The 15,553-nt window shown below is 35.9% G+C and overlaps 1 protein-coding gene across 6 annotated transcripts in view; it reads right to left on the bottom strand.

Annotated features, from left to right (window-relative positions):
- EPB41L5 (erythrocyte membrane protein band 4.1 like 5) overlaps positions 1–15,553 on the bottom strand; it is a 138,199-nt gene that overhangs the window by 78,359 nt on the left and 44,287 nt on the right. For all 6 annotated transcript variants that reach the window (XR_004300406.1, XR_004300405.1, XM_032412130.1 and 3 more), the window contains exons 6-13: positions 14,652–14,696; positions 14,420–14,472; positions 10,761–10,881; positions 10,541–10,628; positions 9,489–9,577; positions 6,321–6,390; positions 1,487–1,656; positions 337–443 (exon numbers count right to left, since the gene is read on the bottom strand). Coding sequence is in view for 4 of the 6 variants with exons in the window: in XM_032412130.1 (XP_032268021.1) it covers positions 337–443; positions 1,487–1,656; positions 6,321–6,390; positions 9,489–9,577; positions 10,541–10,628; positions 10,761–10,881; positions 14,420–14,472; positions 14,652–14,696 (743 nt within the window). In the remaining 2 variants the exon portion in view is untranslated. The remainder of the gene's footprint in view (positions 1–336; positions 444–1,486; positions 1,657–6,320; positions 6,391–9,488; positions 9,578–10,540; positions 10,629–10,760; positions 10,882–14,419; positions 14,473–14,651; positions 14,697–15,553) is intronic.

The following is a 15,553-nucleotide window of genomic DNA, read 5'->3' as shown; positions in this document are numbered from 1 at the left end:
TTGAGAGAGCGAGATCACGAGCAGGGGGTAGGGGTAGAGGGAGAAGCAGACTCCCTGCTAAGCAGGGAGCCTGATGCAGGACTCAAACCCAGGACCCTGAGATCATGACCCGAGCTGAAGGCAGACGCTTAACCCGAGCTGAAGGCAGATGACTGAGCCACCCAGGCACCCCCTTCTATTTTCTTATATTGATTGTGTCATAACCAAAGTTAATAAGGGTACTTCAGTTGACTGGAATTAACTTAAGGTTGAGATAACTTCCTTTCAAGTAAACATTTCCAGCACATGATGGACTATCAAGGAAGAATAGTCTTTTGAAACAAGGTTGCATCTCACCTTTCATTTGTAGAGTTCGTCTTGAGTATCGCTTGCTGGGTCTTCTTTCAAAGGATGTTGATCTTCTTGGTTTATTGGTTTTTGTGGTCTGATATTCAGTTTTTCCACTAAAATAAATGAGGCATATTAAGAGGAGTAAGAGAATTTAAGGCCTACAGTAATCAGATACCTATGAGAGAAAGTCTACATTAAGTTAGTCCTTAAACGAACCATCCTGAGCTTCATCCTGAAGTAACTACTACTAAAAGCCTTGACGTCTCTCTTTACCACATCATTTTTCTACTCTTTAGGCTCGTGTGAAATATGCAACATGCAAATTATATTGTTTTTTCCTAAGCATGCATGTGCCTAGGAACGTATTGAATAACTTTGGAATATCTGTATCTTATGCAACTCCTTTCCTCTCCCTATTCACTCACCTCATGCAGTTTGCTATTAACTCAAGATTTTGTTATTTTTTTCTAATTGTGATACACTTTTCAGAAATATTTAAAACTATTTTCCCACTCTCTTTGATTTTCATTTAAATTTTCTTAAGAAATGCCTCCTCACTTTTAACATAGGTAGAATAGAAGCTCTACTTTCATGAATTCCACACAATCAACTTGCCACAATATTGATTACTATCCATTTGTTTTTTAAATCACAGTGACTCTCGGGGCATGCTGAAAACTCATAATCAATAATCTACTCTCAGGTAAACCAAAACATTTTTAACTTATGACCAACACACAAGGAATCCATAAAAATAACGTAACTTCAGGTTTATAAAGGACCAGAAATGTTACCCAGGATTAATTTTCCTCTCAGTGCAGAACAAATACCCTTTTTCTATATGGCATTCAGCTATTGCATGAAGACTCCTTAAAGCTCTTGTTATATGAATTTAATCTGGGGGTTAATTAATCTATAAAGTAAATGTTAAGAGGAATATAAAATCCATGATACCAGTATAATGCTTTCCTGTCTATTCAGGAAATTACAACCAATAACAATACCACTTTGTCTTTTATTTTGGTCAGTGAAAACACTGGCAAACCACTTTGTTTCTCTATGCCTTGGTTTCTACATCTGTAAAATGAGAAGTTAGCCTAAACTTCTTGGCTTTATGAAAGAACATAAGATATAGCAAGCAGCTATTGACATTCACCTATATCTAAATCGTGATCCTAGTCGAATAAATCCTGATCGATGAGAATTCTTTTGGACCGGGCCTCGGAGACGAAAGAATGCATGATGTTCCACAGCACATTTCCATAAATGTTTGCATGCTTTTGGATGATCCAATCGAAAGACAAATGTATGTTCCTGCTCTTTGCCCTGAAAAAGAAAAGGATGTAAAGACAGGTAATTATTAGGTCCAACAGTTCTGCCCCTTGTAACTCAGCTACAAATACAACCACAGCAATACCAAGAACCAAATAATAAAGCATCTAGTTTGCTCCCTGAAACTCACTCTCTCTAGCTACCTACGTAAAAAGGCAGAGTTGAAATCAAGCTGTCCACTTTCACAGCCAATATAAAATTATTCCTAAAAGGGTCCTCCCTACTTAAGTGGTCTCATTTCTCAGAGAAACAAAAACTGAGGCTTTGGGATATATATTTATAATGTAAAGGATCATACAAGATCTGGCAATATATATCAATAAACTTAAAAATGTGCACATTCCTCGTCACAGTAACCATACTCGCAGGAATCTAATGATAATAATTAACATCACAGGCACTTTTCTAAGGATTTCATATGGATTAATTCAATGAGCAGATACTATCATTAGCGCCATTTCACAGATAAGGAAACTGAAGCTCAAGAAATAAAGCCCAAGGTCACAAAGAGGAAACCAGAATTTGAACCTAACTATTTGTCCTCCAGAACCTGTTTGTAACAACTAAACTTTACCATCTCTCTAAGGAAAAAGATTTTAACACCAAAATTTATACCCATATATTTTCTTCACAATCTCATTTATAATAGTAAAAATTGGCATAAAACCCGAAATGTCCAAGAGAAATTATCAAATAAATAACATCTTTTAAAACTATACAAAAAGAGGGGCGCCTGGGTGGCTCAGTCGGTTAAGCGTCTGCCTTCGGCTCAGGTCATGGTCCCAGGGTTCTGGGATCGAGCCCCGCATCAGGCTCCCTGCTCCGCGGCGAGCCTGCTTCTCCCTCTTCCTCTGCCTGCCTGCTCTGCCTACTTGTGCTCTCTCTCTGTCAAATAAATAAATAAAATTTAATAAAAAAAAAAAAAAAAAAAAATAAAATAAAATAAAACTATACAAAAAGATAAATGAATAAAAGATGAATGTACTATTGTTTATTCATATTACAGAATATGTAAGTTAAAATGAATGAACTGGTCTACATGGCTACACCTGTTTAGGTGAAATAAGGAAACTGCAAAAATAAAAAAATATATATATATATGATTTATGTAAATTTTGAAAACAATTCCACCATGTATTATGATGTATTTATATTTGGAAAAAGAAAGTATGAGAATGATACCCTCCAAGAATGATGGTCAGCTACAGGAAAGAAAGGGACAAACTAGAGGGTTAGACCTCAGCTGTACTGAATAAACTGTTATTAATTTACCTATTTCTAAGAGATAAGTCTGAAGCAGCAATGACGAAAGTGTTAATCTAGATGAGTGACATGGATATTACATTTATGATTTTTTTTGTACTTTCCAGTATACTTTCAATATAAGTTAAACTATTCTGTCATTTTAAAATATTACATAAACTCTATATGTAGTTTCCTCATGACTCTGATATAGGCAAAGATTCTTAAATTTTAAGACTCAGAAAGTACCGACCACAATGGAAAAAATTTATGAATTCTATTACTTTAAAATTAAGATGCTCTACCCAAAACATACTATTAAGGGAGTCAAAAGGCAAGCCGAGGAGAAGCTACTTACAACACATATATCTGCAAAGAACTGATGTTCAGAATATATAAAGAACTTCAAGGAGGAAAAAAGCACATGACCCAACAGAAAAATGAGCAAAAGACTTGAACAAGCATAAAAGAGAATACCCAAATATTCAATAAATATATAAATAAGTGCTGAACAAATAATCATCAGGGGAATGCACATGAAAACCAGAAAATCATTCTACCACCAGAATGGCTAACATGAAAAAAGAGAATATCAAACATTAGCAAAAAAAAGAACAAATGGAACTCTCTTATACTGCAGGTGAGAATGTAAACTTGTATAAACACTTTGAAAACAGTTTGGTAGTATCCACAAAAGCCAAACACATGCATATCCTAGTCTTAGCAGCACTCCTAAGTGACGAAAACTAACAACTCAAATGTCCATCAACAGCAGGATGGATAAATAAGTGTGGTCTATACATAAAATGGAATACTATATAACAGTAAGAATGAGCCAATTATAGCAACCTGCTACAAGAGGGCTGCGGCTCACAAATGCATTGTTTAAATACATAAGTCAGACACAAAGAGAACAGTCAGGTTTCATTTAGATAAAGTTCAAAATATAAACAAAAACCAATGTATGGTGTTAAAGTCAGGAGAACAGCTGTTACCCTTGGAGGCCTGTACCTGGTGGGAGGCACAAAAGAGAGCATATCGTTCTGCCAGTGTTCTATTTTTTTCTCCATCTGGGTGCTGGTCATATAGGTGTTTGTGAAAATCCAACAAGCTGCACACTTGTTTTTGCACTTATCTGAATGTATGTTACACTTCAATAAAACTTACCAACAGAAAATACACACAGAAAAAAAACATGGGAAAGCGTATAACCTCAAAGCAGGAAAAATCCTTGAAAGACTGCCTTGAAAGATTAATAAATTTGCCTATTTAAAATTTTTTTGGGGTGCCTGGGTGGCTCAGTCATTAAGGCTCTGCCTTTGGCTCAGGTCATGATCCCAGGGTCCTGGGATCGAGCCCCACATAGGGCTCCCGGCTCAGTGGGAAGCCTGCTTCTCCCTCTCCCACTCCCCCTGCTTGTGTTCCCTCTCGCTATGTCTCTGTCAAATAAATAAATAAAATCTTTAAAATAAATAAATAAATGTTTTTTAAGTACATGGCAAAAATCATAATAAGTAATGTTAAAAGACAAACAACTATTAGATAAAATATTTACAGTTTCTATGACAAAGGGTAAAACCAGTAAGAAAAAGGCCAAATGACAAAATGTGCAAAGGATATGTATGAATAGAGAGTTTGGAGAAAAGGAAATACAAAGAACTCAAATGTACGAAAAGTTGTTCCATATCACTCATAATAACGCAATAAAAATCAAACCTACAATGAAATTCCATTCTTCACCTTCCAGATAAAAATGTGACAACTTACTCTGAGGAAAGAGGTTTCCTCTTTGATAGGATCTCTGTACCCAGGACAAATGCACATTTGAACCAGCAAATCCACCTCCAGAAAATTATCCTACAGATACTTGCCAATGTACAAATTCATGCATATGTAGTGAATGTTAACTGAGAATTTATTAAATAAATTAGGGTACATCCATACAGTAGAAACTGCAGTTTAGTTTGTTTTTTAAACAAGAACAAAGAAGCATTCTAGGGCGCCTGGGTGGCTCAGTCGTTAAGCGTCTGCCTTCGGCTCAGGTCATGATCCCAGGATCCTGGGATCGAGTCCCACATCGGGCTTCCTGCTCAGCGGGAAGCCTGCTTCTCCCTCTCCCACATCCCCGTGCTCGTGTTCCCTCTCTGTCTGTCAAATAAATAAAATCTTAAAAAAAAAAAAAAAAAAAGCAGCATTCTATATAGTCATATGGAAAAGATTCCAGAAGTTATAATGTGAAGTTTAAAAAGAATTAGTACAGAACAGTCTAAAGGCATAGTAACTTCTCTATAAAAAAGAATTGATATACACATTTGCGTGCGTGTGTGTATGTGTGTATAAAATACCTTCAAAAAGAGATCCAAAAGGCTAATACTATCTAAGATCAAATCTAAAATGCCACTGATTGTAAGATGCACAATTATCTTATGGCCCAAATGAGAACAAGCATCACCAACTAAATTATGACCATATTTCCTTATCACATAGAATTATATTTTATTCTTCTTGAGGACTGCCTTAGGTTTAGAGACAAATATCACTGAATCACACAATGCTTACATAAAAAGGAAAATATCTGTAAAATAAGTTTTTAGAGATGCGAAATCTGCCTCTTCTGAGTCATTGTCAATTCATTTGTTGATAATATAATGATCATCCTCTGTACCATCAATAGATTTCCTTTTAAAATGCTCTATTGCCTCTTTGATTTCCTTCTAAGCTGTGTGACAGGGCAATCCTTTGCATATATCTTGGTAATAAAACTTGAAACTTGCAAAATTACTGTTTTAATTTTCAGAATCTTCTTTTAGGTTCTCTGTTAAGTAGTCCTTCTCACACACCATGTGCATCCAAGTCTTTTTGACATTTGCCCAACTTGCTTTTACCTATATCCATCTACATGAATATATGTTTTTCAATTTATTTCTTTGCATGCAATAAAGTTACTTTTATTTATTCATAATTCTGCAAGTTCTGACAAATGCATGGAGTCTAGCAACTACCACCAAAATCAGGTTACAGAATAGCTCTCTCATGCCTCCAAATTCTCTATGCTGTTCCTTTGTAGGCAGGCCTCCCCATTCTCCCTAATCCCAAATAATCAGTGATTTGTTCTATTACTACAGGTCTGCCCTTCCCAGATCGTCATATAAATGAAACCATACAAGTCATTATCTTCTGAGTCTGGCTTCTTTCACCTAGCATAATGCATTTGAGATACATCCATGTTGTGGGTATCAATTAGGAGCTAGAGTTAACAACAACAAAAAAGTAATCCTTAATTTAGAAGGCTTTACTAAAGATTATTAGACTTGAGTTACCACATAACATCGTCATTGTTTAAAAAGTAATGCATCTTTGTCTCTCTCAAATAAATAAAATCTAAAAAAAAAAAAAAAGTAATGCAAAGTTCCTACCTGATCATCATCTTCTACAACCACCAGGGTTAATTTATTCTTCTTAAAATCCAATCTGGTTATCTTGGGCCTATAACAATATCAGAATAAAAGCCAGATTTCAAGTAAATGTCCTCTAAATTAAAAGAAAATGTTTGTTGTTACTTCTAGCATATTAACCAACTAACTGCTGAAATGAAAACTGGTAAGAGGATAGACATAACCTGTACCACCAACAAAGCCTCTAATCTAAAAAATATTTAGGATAACAGAAAAAAACATTTCAAAAGCAGTATCTCTAATAAAACCAATGCTGCACATATATCAGACATTAAAAATGTTAAGAAAAAAAGAAAATGAGGAAATCCATACATATATTTTATAGGCTGCCAGCTATGGTACAAGAGATTCTCAAGGCCTAGTGTAAAGCACGAGCATAAGAACTAGATATAGAAAAGACTATAAAGCTTTGTTAAAAGGCATAAAGGAAAACAAATTCTTGATTAGGGCCTTCAACTCTATTTTCTGTATCAATTTTGGTTTGAGAAGTACATCTATAATCTTATATAAAAAAAAAAAATTTTAAACCTCACTTTATAGTCCCTTTTCCAACTCTATCTCCCACCTGTACTGAAATCCTCAACAACCTACCACATGTGAACTCTGTACTTTTATGAACTGTGAATGTCAAAACAACACAACTCTCATTCTAATTTTCAAATATAATCTATATAAAAGATATAATTGTAGGGGCACCTGGGTGGCTCAGTCATTGGGCGTCTGCCTTCAGCTCAGGTCATGATCCCAGGGTCCTGGGATCGAGCCCCACATTGGGCTACCTGCTCTGCGGGAGGCCTGCTTCTCCCTCTCCCACTCTCCTGCTTGCTTTCCCTCTCTCGCCGTGTCTCTCTTTGTCAAAAGTCTTTAAAAATTATATATATGTATATAATTGTAAGACATAACTTGTTTACAAGAGTTGTACTAAAACAATAAGTTAAGTATAACAGGTAGAGGAGGAGGGGAAGAGCTAGCACTTATTTAAGTGTAACAAATACTTACATAATGCCTATGAAGTGTCAGGTACTCCTGTAAGTGTTTTACATGTATTAATTCAAAAGATTCTCACAACAACCTTAAAAGAAGTGGTACAAAAGATGCTTTCTTTATCTCACCGCCTACAGCATTCTCTGGCCATGAAGTGTGTTCCATCTGCCCACAGGGCAAGCTAGAAGTGTCAGAGAATTAACACTCAAGGACTGGGTAAATAAATAGCCCAGAGCTCCTTCACCTATCGAGGGACAATTATGAAGGTGTTCCACTGAAGTCTCTCAGAAAGTCCCTAGCAGAGACACCTGTTTTCAAAAATAAATGAAATATTATCTTCAACTTTTTGAAGGAAAATAATCTTCAACCCAAAATTCTATTCTCAGCCCAATTATCAAGAAAGCATAAGAGAAGAAAAAACCATTTTAAGGTATCCAAGGATTCAAACAATTTACCTCCTACACCCTCTTTTCTTAGGCAGGTACTTAAGGATACAGATTGGAATAAACAAAAGGAAAGGAAGGAAAACATGGGAAGAAGACACAAAGGATCCTAGCTGAGGAAACAGATAAAAGCTGCAGAGTAGCCTGAAGAGCAGACAGTTCCAACTGGAACAGAAGAATCATTCAATGCAATCCTGAGGATTTGAAAGAACTTAAGGATAAGACAAAGGCAGGTAATTCAAAGGGTTGTGTGGGGTATGCGAGAGTGGTGGCTTGGCGGGGGGTGGGGGAGCCAAGAACTTTGGGAAAAACAAAAACCTACACAGGAAAAAATAAATGTAATCCCAGTTGTGAGTTCAAGGATTTCTGGACTGATCAAAAGAAAGACAGGATCATGAGACAGCAGTATTGTACAATAAACTTTACTAAGGTGTTTGAACAGGGATGCATGAGAAGGTAAGTCTTTGACAACAGGAGACCTTCCAGAGGTGGCTGCACAAAGTTACCACCAAATAAGGGGAAGAAGGCAAGGGAACTTGTAGGAGAGGGGAATCAGAGATGAGGCTTAGATGTCTACTCAATGGCATTCAGCAGCAAGCCGGGAGTGTCTGGGTCAGAGAACTCTGAACGGCAGTAGTGGTTTGAGGTCTTTCAGAGCTACAGGATTTGTCTTATCTAAGACTAGCTGACGTCAGGTACAGCTTACAGTGGGACATGCAAAGCAGGCAGGCTCTAAGTCATTAAAAATATACCTATTGGGCTATATGCAAAGTAATTGGGTGTAGAGGAATTTGAGTTTCGTGCTGGTGGGCTTTGAGCTAACAATCCTGGCATGCTGTGAAGAAGTAAACAACACAGGGACCCATCTTCAGCTCCTCTATGTAACACTGGTACACTATGAAGCTCTACACCAATTCTAACACAGGAATAACAATATGAACACTATTTCCTGATTTCAATTCTTAGAACAAACCAGGCAAGACGTGAAGAACTTAACTATGGTTACAAAATCCAAATAAAATCTATCCTCGAGGGGCACCTGGGTGGCTTAGTCAGTTGAGCGTCTGCCTATGGCTCAGGTCATGATCTCAGGGTCCTGGGATGGAGCCCCGCATCGGGCTCTCTGCTCAGCAGGGAGCCTGCTTCTACCTCTCCCTCTGCCTGCCTCTCTGCCTACTTGTGATCTCTGTCAAATAAATAAATCTCTAAAAAAAATCTTAAAAAAAATCTATCCTCGACATAAAATGCAAATATAATTTAAAAATATGAATGATAGAAGTTGGGACCTAAAAAGAGAAGCACAGCTTAAAGGGAGGGGTAAATATCCTCCTTTTACACACCAAGGAGTAGAGAGTAATGAAACTGCCTGTGGAATAAGAAGTACTAAAAACAGTGATGTAACTACATAACAGCAGAGTGTCCTCATGAACACTTAAAACATGTAGAAATATAAAATATATCAAGAGATGTATTCTGACATACCCTGAAACAAATGGAAAAATGGATGGAAGAGTTTAAAATTTACTTCTGGGGGGTGGGACTAAAGATGGGTAAGGAGCATGATGGGAGAATATTGCTTTTCATTTACAATCTTTTCAGAATTTTATTTTCAAACTCAATTTTATGTACTAACTTGACAGAGATGTTTTTTACTCATTAAAAAAACAAAACAATAAGTATCTGTAACATTAACTCTGCTTACCAAAAAAATAAGCCAATTTTGGTCTCTCCTTCGAAAACAAGGACTCCTGTTGGAGTCAGTCCCAAGCTATAGTCATTCCCATCTCTAGCCTAATTTAAGGAGAACAAAATGTGTTAGATTTGCATAAGACAGACTTCACGTGTTCACAAACAGTTTATTTTCACACTGAATTATATTAACTATATACAGGCTAATATCAATATGCAAAGTGTTTTCAACAATCAGAACACCCAAAATAACATTCTCAGGGAAATTCATGCATACATTTACTTTACTCTAACACCACAGTCTTAAAGTATGTCATCACTGAAAATACACTGTGGTATACTTCCACTACAAAGAAAGTTCTTTGCAGATTCTGTCTGTATTCTATTTACCATTTAAATTACAAAATTTTTAAAAAACTGCCTTTCTGGAAAATTTAGTCTTAATTTTAGTAACTTAAATAACCATACAAGCTGTATAACATACTTATCAAAGTCCTCTCAACTATATATTTTCTACTTTGCTTCCTAAATTATTTTAATTTTTAAACAGTCTACTCAGAGGCGCCTGGGTGGCTCAGTCGTTAAGCATCTGCCTTCGGCTCAGGTCATGATCCCAGGGTCCTGGGACTGAGCCCCACGTCGGGCTCCCTGCTCCGCGGGAAGCCTGTTTCTCCCTCTCCCACTCCCCCTGCTCGTGTTCCCTCTCTCACTGTGTCTCTGTCAAATAAATAAAATCTTTAAAAAAAAAAAAAAGTCTACTCAGCTTAAGTAGATGGTATGAATATGAGGTGAAAGAATAAAAAGTGGTTTAAAAATCTAAAAAATATAATAATAACACCTTAAAAGCACAGATAGACCTTTTTGGAGATTTTGGTTGTTTCTCTTCTTTCTTACAATGAAACTTTATGTGAGATTCTCATATTTAATCTCAACGTTTGTAACACATTCAAAGTACCCAGTGCTATACTATGCCATCTCCGTGCATTCCCTCATAGAAAAATGCCATAGTTACCTTGAATCTTGAAGGAATAAACTTTTTAAAAAGCATCACAACACAGTACTTACCTTGACCACATGCATATCAACCCCATACATTTCTAACCATTTGGCTTTATTCAGGTAATTGGTTTCAGCTTGTGCTGGTGTTTGACCTCTGAAATTTAAAAATTAATAATGTTTAAAATAATAATAAACATAAATTTTTTATTTATAACAGAAATAGAAGAAAACAAATATAAAATCATTGTGGCCATGTTAAAGAAAAGTGTGATCAAATGTCAAGTACCTGTATTCCTTCCATTTCTCAAAAATAGCCAGCTCCATCTCTTCAGTCTGAATCGGCACGAACCTGAACTCAGATACAAGTTCAGGACTATGCTCAGCAAGATCATAGTCACCAAGTTCAGCTATAAACATAAGTTTCACAAAGTTAAATTTTGTTAATAAGTTTATTTCCTGCTGAATCTTTCTTCAAAACTCATTTTATTAATAAAAATCGCTAAGATTAGATTCTTTTCTTAAACTAGCAGTAAGTCATAACACCCAGATCATTCCCCAAAATAAATCTAGCTCAGACTAACAAACTGTCAACGTCTATACACACAATCACATATTTGTGGTTGGTGGTATATTTTCAAATAAATGTGTTTCTGTTAATTTATTTCATACCTTATAATGCTTAGCTTTTGAAAACTTTCTAGACTTCCTTAGAGAAATACCTTTTGGCCTTATAATAAATAGACAAAAATATTTAGCAACCTTTAAAAAAACAATTAGCAGGCATCCATTAAAAATCTAATATGCAGAGGGGCACCTGGGTGGCTCAGTTGGTTTAGCATCAGACTCTTGATTTCGGCTCAGGTCATGATCTCAGGGTCATGAGACTTGAGACCCATGTCAGGCTCCGCACCGGGTATAAGCCTGCTTAAGATTCTCTCTCTCTCTCTCCCCCTTCCCACCCCCAGCTTGTGCACACGCTCTCTCTTAAAAAAAAAAAATCTAATGTGCAGAGAACATGACATCATACACCACTAACAGATACAGTCTTGGAGTGCCTGGAGGGCTCAATTGGTTAAGCATCCAACTCTTGATTTCAGCTCAGATCATGATCTCAGGGTCATGGGATCCAGCCCCGGGTCGGGCTCCATGCTCAGCACGGAGTCTGCTTGTTCCTCTCCCTCTGCTCTTCCCCCTATTTGCACTCTTTTTCCCCCTCTCTCAAATAAATAAATAAATAAAATCTTAAAAAAAAAAAAAGATACAGTCTCTGTCCTCCTGGAATTGTAAATTGTTAATCCTAAAGAAATAACTGAAAGAGGGGCATCTGGGTGGCTCAGTAGGTTAAGTGTCTGCCTTCGGTTCAGGTCATGACCCCAGGGTCCTGGGATCTAGTCCCGCATTAGGCTCCCTGCTCAGCAGGGAGTCTGCTTCTCCCTCTCCGTCTGCCCCTCCCCCCGGCTCATACTCTCTCTCTCTCTCTCTCACAAATAAAATCTTTTTTAAAAAATTTAAAAATTAAAAAAAAACTGCAAGAAAAATTAGTAAAAAATATCTGGGGAGGGGAGGCAGTAGGAAAAAACGTGGATAATGCACAAACATTTATGTACCCACCTGTGGTCACCTCTGAACTGTGGGTTTGGGGAAGCAGGGTACGTAATTCTAATTTTCTATACTTTAGACATTTTTCCTTTAAAAGAATTATTTTACTCATATTTAAAAATTAAAATATTTCCACTTTTATAAAAAAAAATCCGGCTGTGTAGGAAGAAATAAATAGATCTTGAGATAGTAATAAAAATGGTAACTCATTTATTGAACAATGACTCTACACATTAGACCTATTACAGATATATTGTCATCTATTTTCTCAACAACCTTGCAAAATATTTATTATCATGCCCACTTTATTACTGAAGAAATTGCTCTTTTGTCTGGACCATAATGTTTTTTAAGAAGCACCAAACCAGAGGCGCCTGGGTGGCTCAGTCGTTAAGCATCTGCCTTCGGCTCAGGTCATGATCCCAGGGTCCTGGGATTGAGCCCCATATCGGGCTCCCTGCTCTGCAGGAAGCCTGCTTCTCCCTCTCCCATTCCCCCTGCTTGTGTTCCCTCTCTCGCTGTGTCTCTCTCTGTCAAATAAATAAATAAAATCTTTAAAAAAAAAAAGAAGCACCAAACCAAATCTGCTACCTAATGTTGTTCAGGATATATACTAAAATGGCAAGGAAAAAATGAAAGTATGAGAAAAAGTTAATAACAAAAATTATTCTGATAAAATATAAAATCATAAATGAGAAACAAAGAACTCATTTTATGAAGATGGGAGTAGTACTTCAGCAAATTTATTCTTAAGGACCTTAAGACAGGATTTGGCAAACTATGAGACACAGGACAGAGATGCACAAGATATGACGAAGTGTGAAGGAATCATGTAGATAATGGTGCTGTGGATGAAAGAGAAAGTAGGAAAGAGCTTTTACTTAGGAAAAAAATGTGATAAGTAGAGTTAAGAGATAACAAAATAGAGTCACAATGCATGAATCAATAAGTAGTAAGCACTACTTTGAATAGTGTTTTGTTAAATACACAAAAATGTAGAAAATCACATTTTCAGGAAGCACATACCTTGGCTATCATGACACACAGTTAAGACCCAGAAAGAACATGTGAGGCCGTAACTGGCAGAACACACACATTGACAAAGACAGCTTTTCAGTAGATGAAAGTTTTAGAATTATCAACCTCATATCGGAAGTAATAAAATGTAAAAAGTGTGCTTTCAAGAAAAATGCTGCTAAAGGCATAGCATTTCCAAGCTAGTATCTGACTTTTTGCAGATGAGAAAACAAATTCTAATTTGTAGACAGACTAGGATAGTAGACGGAAGCAGATAGATAATTTACACCACTGACAAATTTTTGAAGTACAGAAATTTCTTCTGGTCACTAATCCCTCTATCAACAGGAAAATATGCTTTCTTAAAACAGTGAAAACATGAAATAAGCGAAAATATTAGGTTTACCATAAAAACATAAAAATTTAGTCTTATTATCCATACATATTCAAATAAATACTACTGATCCTAGAGGGATTAGGGATAAATATGTAATCACCAAAAAAGTATAAATGCCTTCATAATCATTAATTTTATTTGTATTCGAGTATATACAAATATTCCAATAGAATATTTGTTTTGTGAATGAGGACCAAAATTATAGTTTTCTCAAAATGTTAATTTTTCAGGAAAAAAATTACCTAAGCTTAACAGTATTTGGTCAGTAAAACAAGGTACAAAACAGTGAGTTTTTCATTAATCTCATTTATTGGAAAATACTTTTTTTATTGTTAAAATAACCATCAGGAACTTTGGAACATAAAACTAAAAAAAGCAAAACATGTGACTATTGCAAAAATTCACTCCTATATCCCTGCATTCTTTTCAAGGAAAAAGAGTAGCGGAAGGTCCCGTTATACTTATTGAATTATCAAGTCAACAGCAATTTTTGTTTGAAAACAAGGTACAGATGGAAAGGGAGCAAATAAAATGAAAGGGAAGAAAAAGAAGGCAATGTTCTAAAACAAGTGAAAGTAATAGGGTTGGATATTGATACAAGTTCACACAACAACAGCAGTGTTACTTTTCTTGGCACATCACTTTGAATCTTTTGAAATTCTTAACTAAAAATATACAAAAAAGAATTATGCTTTGGGGTGCCTGGGTGGCTCAGTCGTTAAGCGTCTGCCTTCGGCTCAGGTCACGATCCCAGGGTCCTGGGATCGAGCCCCGCGTCAGGCTCCCCACTCTGTGGGAAGCCTGCTTCTCCCTCTCCCACTCCCCCTGCTTGTGTTCCCTCTCTCGCTGTGTCTCTCTCTGTCAAATAAATAAATAAAATCTTAAAAAAAAAAAAAAAATTATTCTTAACAGCCAACGTAAGAACTGCTTACCTTGCAGATTATAAGCTGCCAACTGAACTGCTGTATCAAAGGGACACTCTAATCTGAGACCAAAACACAAATTTGTTAGACAAGTCAACTTCACAAGCTTCATTTTAAGATAAGTGGAAATAATACATACTTTATGTTGACCATTTCTTTTTCATAATTAACTATGAATTTATTTTTCAAAATCATTTTCAGTTACTTAAAATGTGGTTTACCTTAAATAACTAATACTCACTTTCCACTGAGAATATCCTGTTTTAACTGAAGAACAAATAAATACCTAAGAAAAATAAAAAGCACACATTTAACTAAACAGAACAATTTACTTTGAAAAATAATCCTACCGTTCTAATTTGAGAAGAAACATTCTTAATTACAGAATTTTACCTGCAATGGAATCTATAATAGAAAAAAATATGAAAAAAAAACAAAAAAAAACAAAAAAAGGGGGCAATAAACATCAGGAGGATGTCCATAACAGCAAGGAATAGAAGGCCACAGAGTACAAGTACAACCACCTTAAGATTAAAGGTTTTAAGCAAATTATTGAGAATAAGCTCTGTGATCTAATTTAACATTACTCTCACAACACAAGTCACCTCGTATGTGAAAGGATACAGGCATGTGTGTTACAATGGAGATTAGCTATAATCTCACTGGCAGAATATTCAAGAGGAAACCCTTCTAAAGGGACTCGGCAACTCAGTTTTTACTTAATAAACAGTATGTGTGAGTGAATCATGGATTTACCACATAGAGTCAGTGAAAAAACATGAAGGAGGCAGGACAAAATAAAAATAATTGTATATAACCTACTTAAAGTTTGTTTAAAACTATTCAAACCAAATCAGGATCTAATATTTTTCATCAATGGCATTTCAATAGGTAAAGTCAGGAGCCAACTTGAATAAACTCCCAGTGGCCAAAGATAGATCATTTTGAACATCAATAAACATCAATAAATATAATACGGCAATATAGTCAAACATACCAGTCCTGTTGAAAATCCATGAGTTGATAATGACACTTAAAAAAAAGAACTCAACTAGTTACCTTTAGAGGATGCTAGGGAACCAACTCTTTTTTTGGAAAATTGATAAAGGAAAAAAAAAATCCTACACTTAAAAACACTGTCCC

This window comes from Phoca vitulina, unplaced genomic scaffold (assembly GCF_004348235.1).
Source record: "Phoca vitulina isolate PV1807 unplaced genomic scaffold, GSC_HSeal_1.0 scaffold1, whole genome shotgun sequence".
NCBI lineage: Eukaryota > Metazoa > Chordata > Mammalia > Carnivora > Phocidae > Phoca > Phoca vitulina.
Note: the sequence above shows the minus strand (reverse complement) of the source record. Positions and strands in the feature narration are given on the sequence as shown.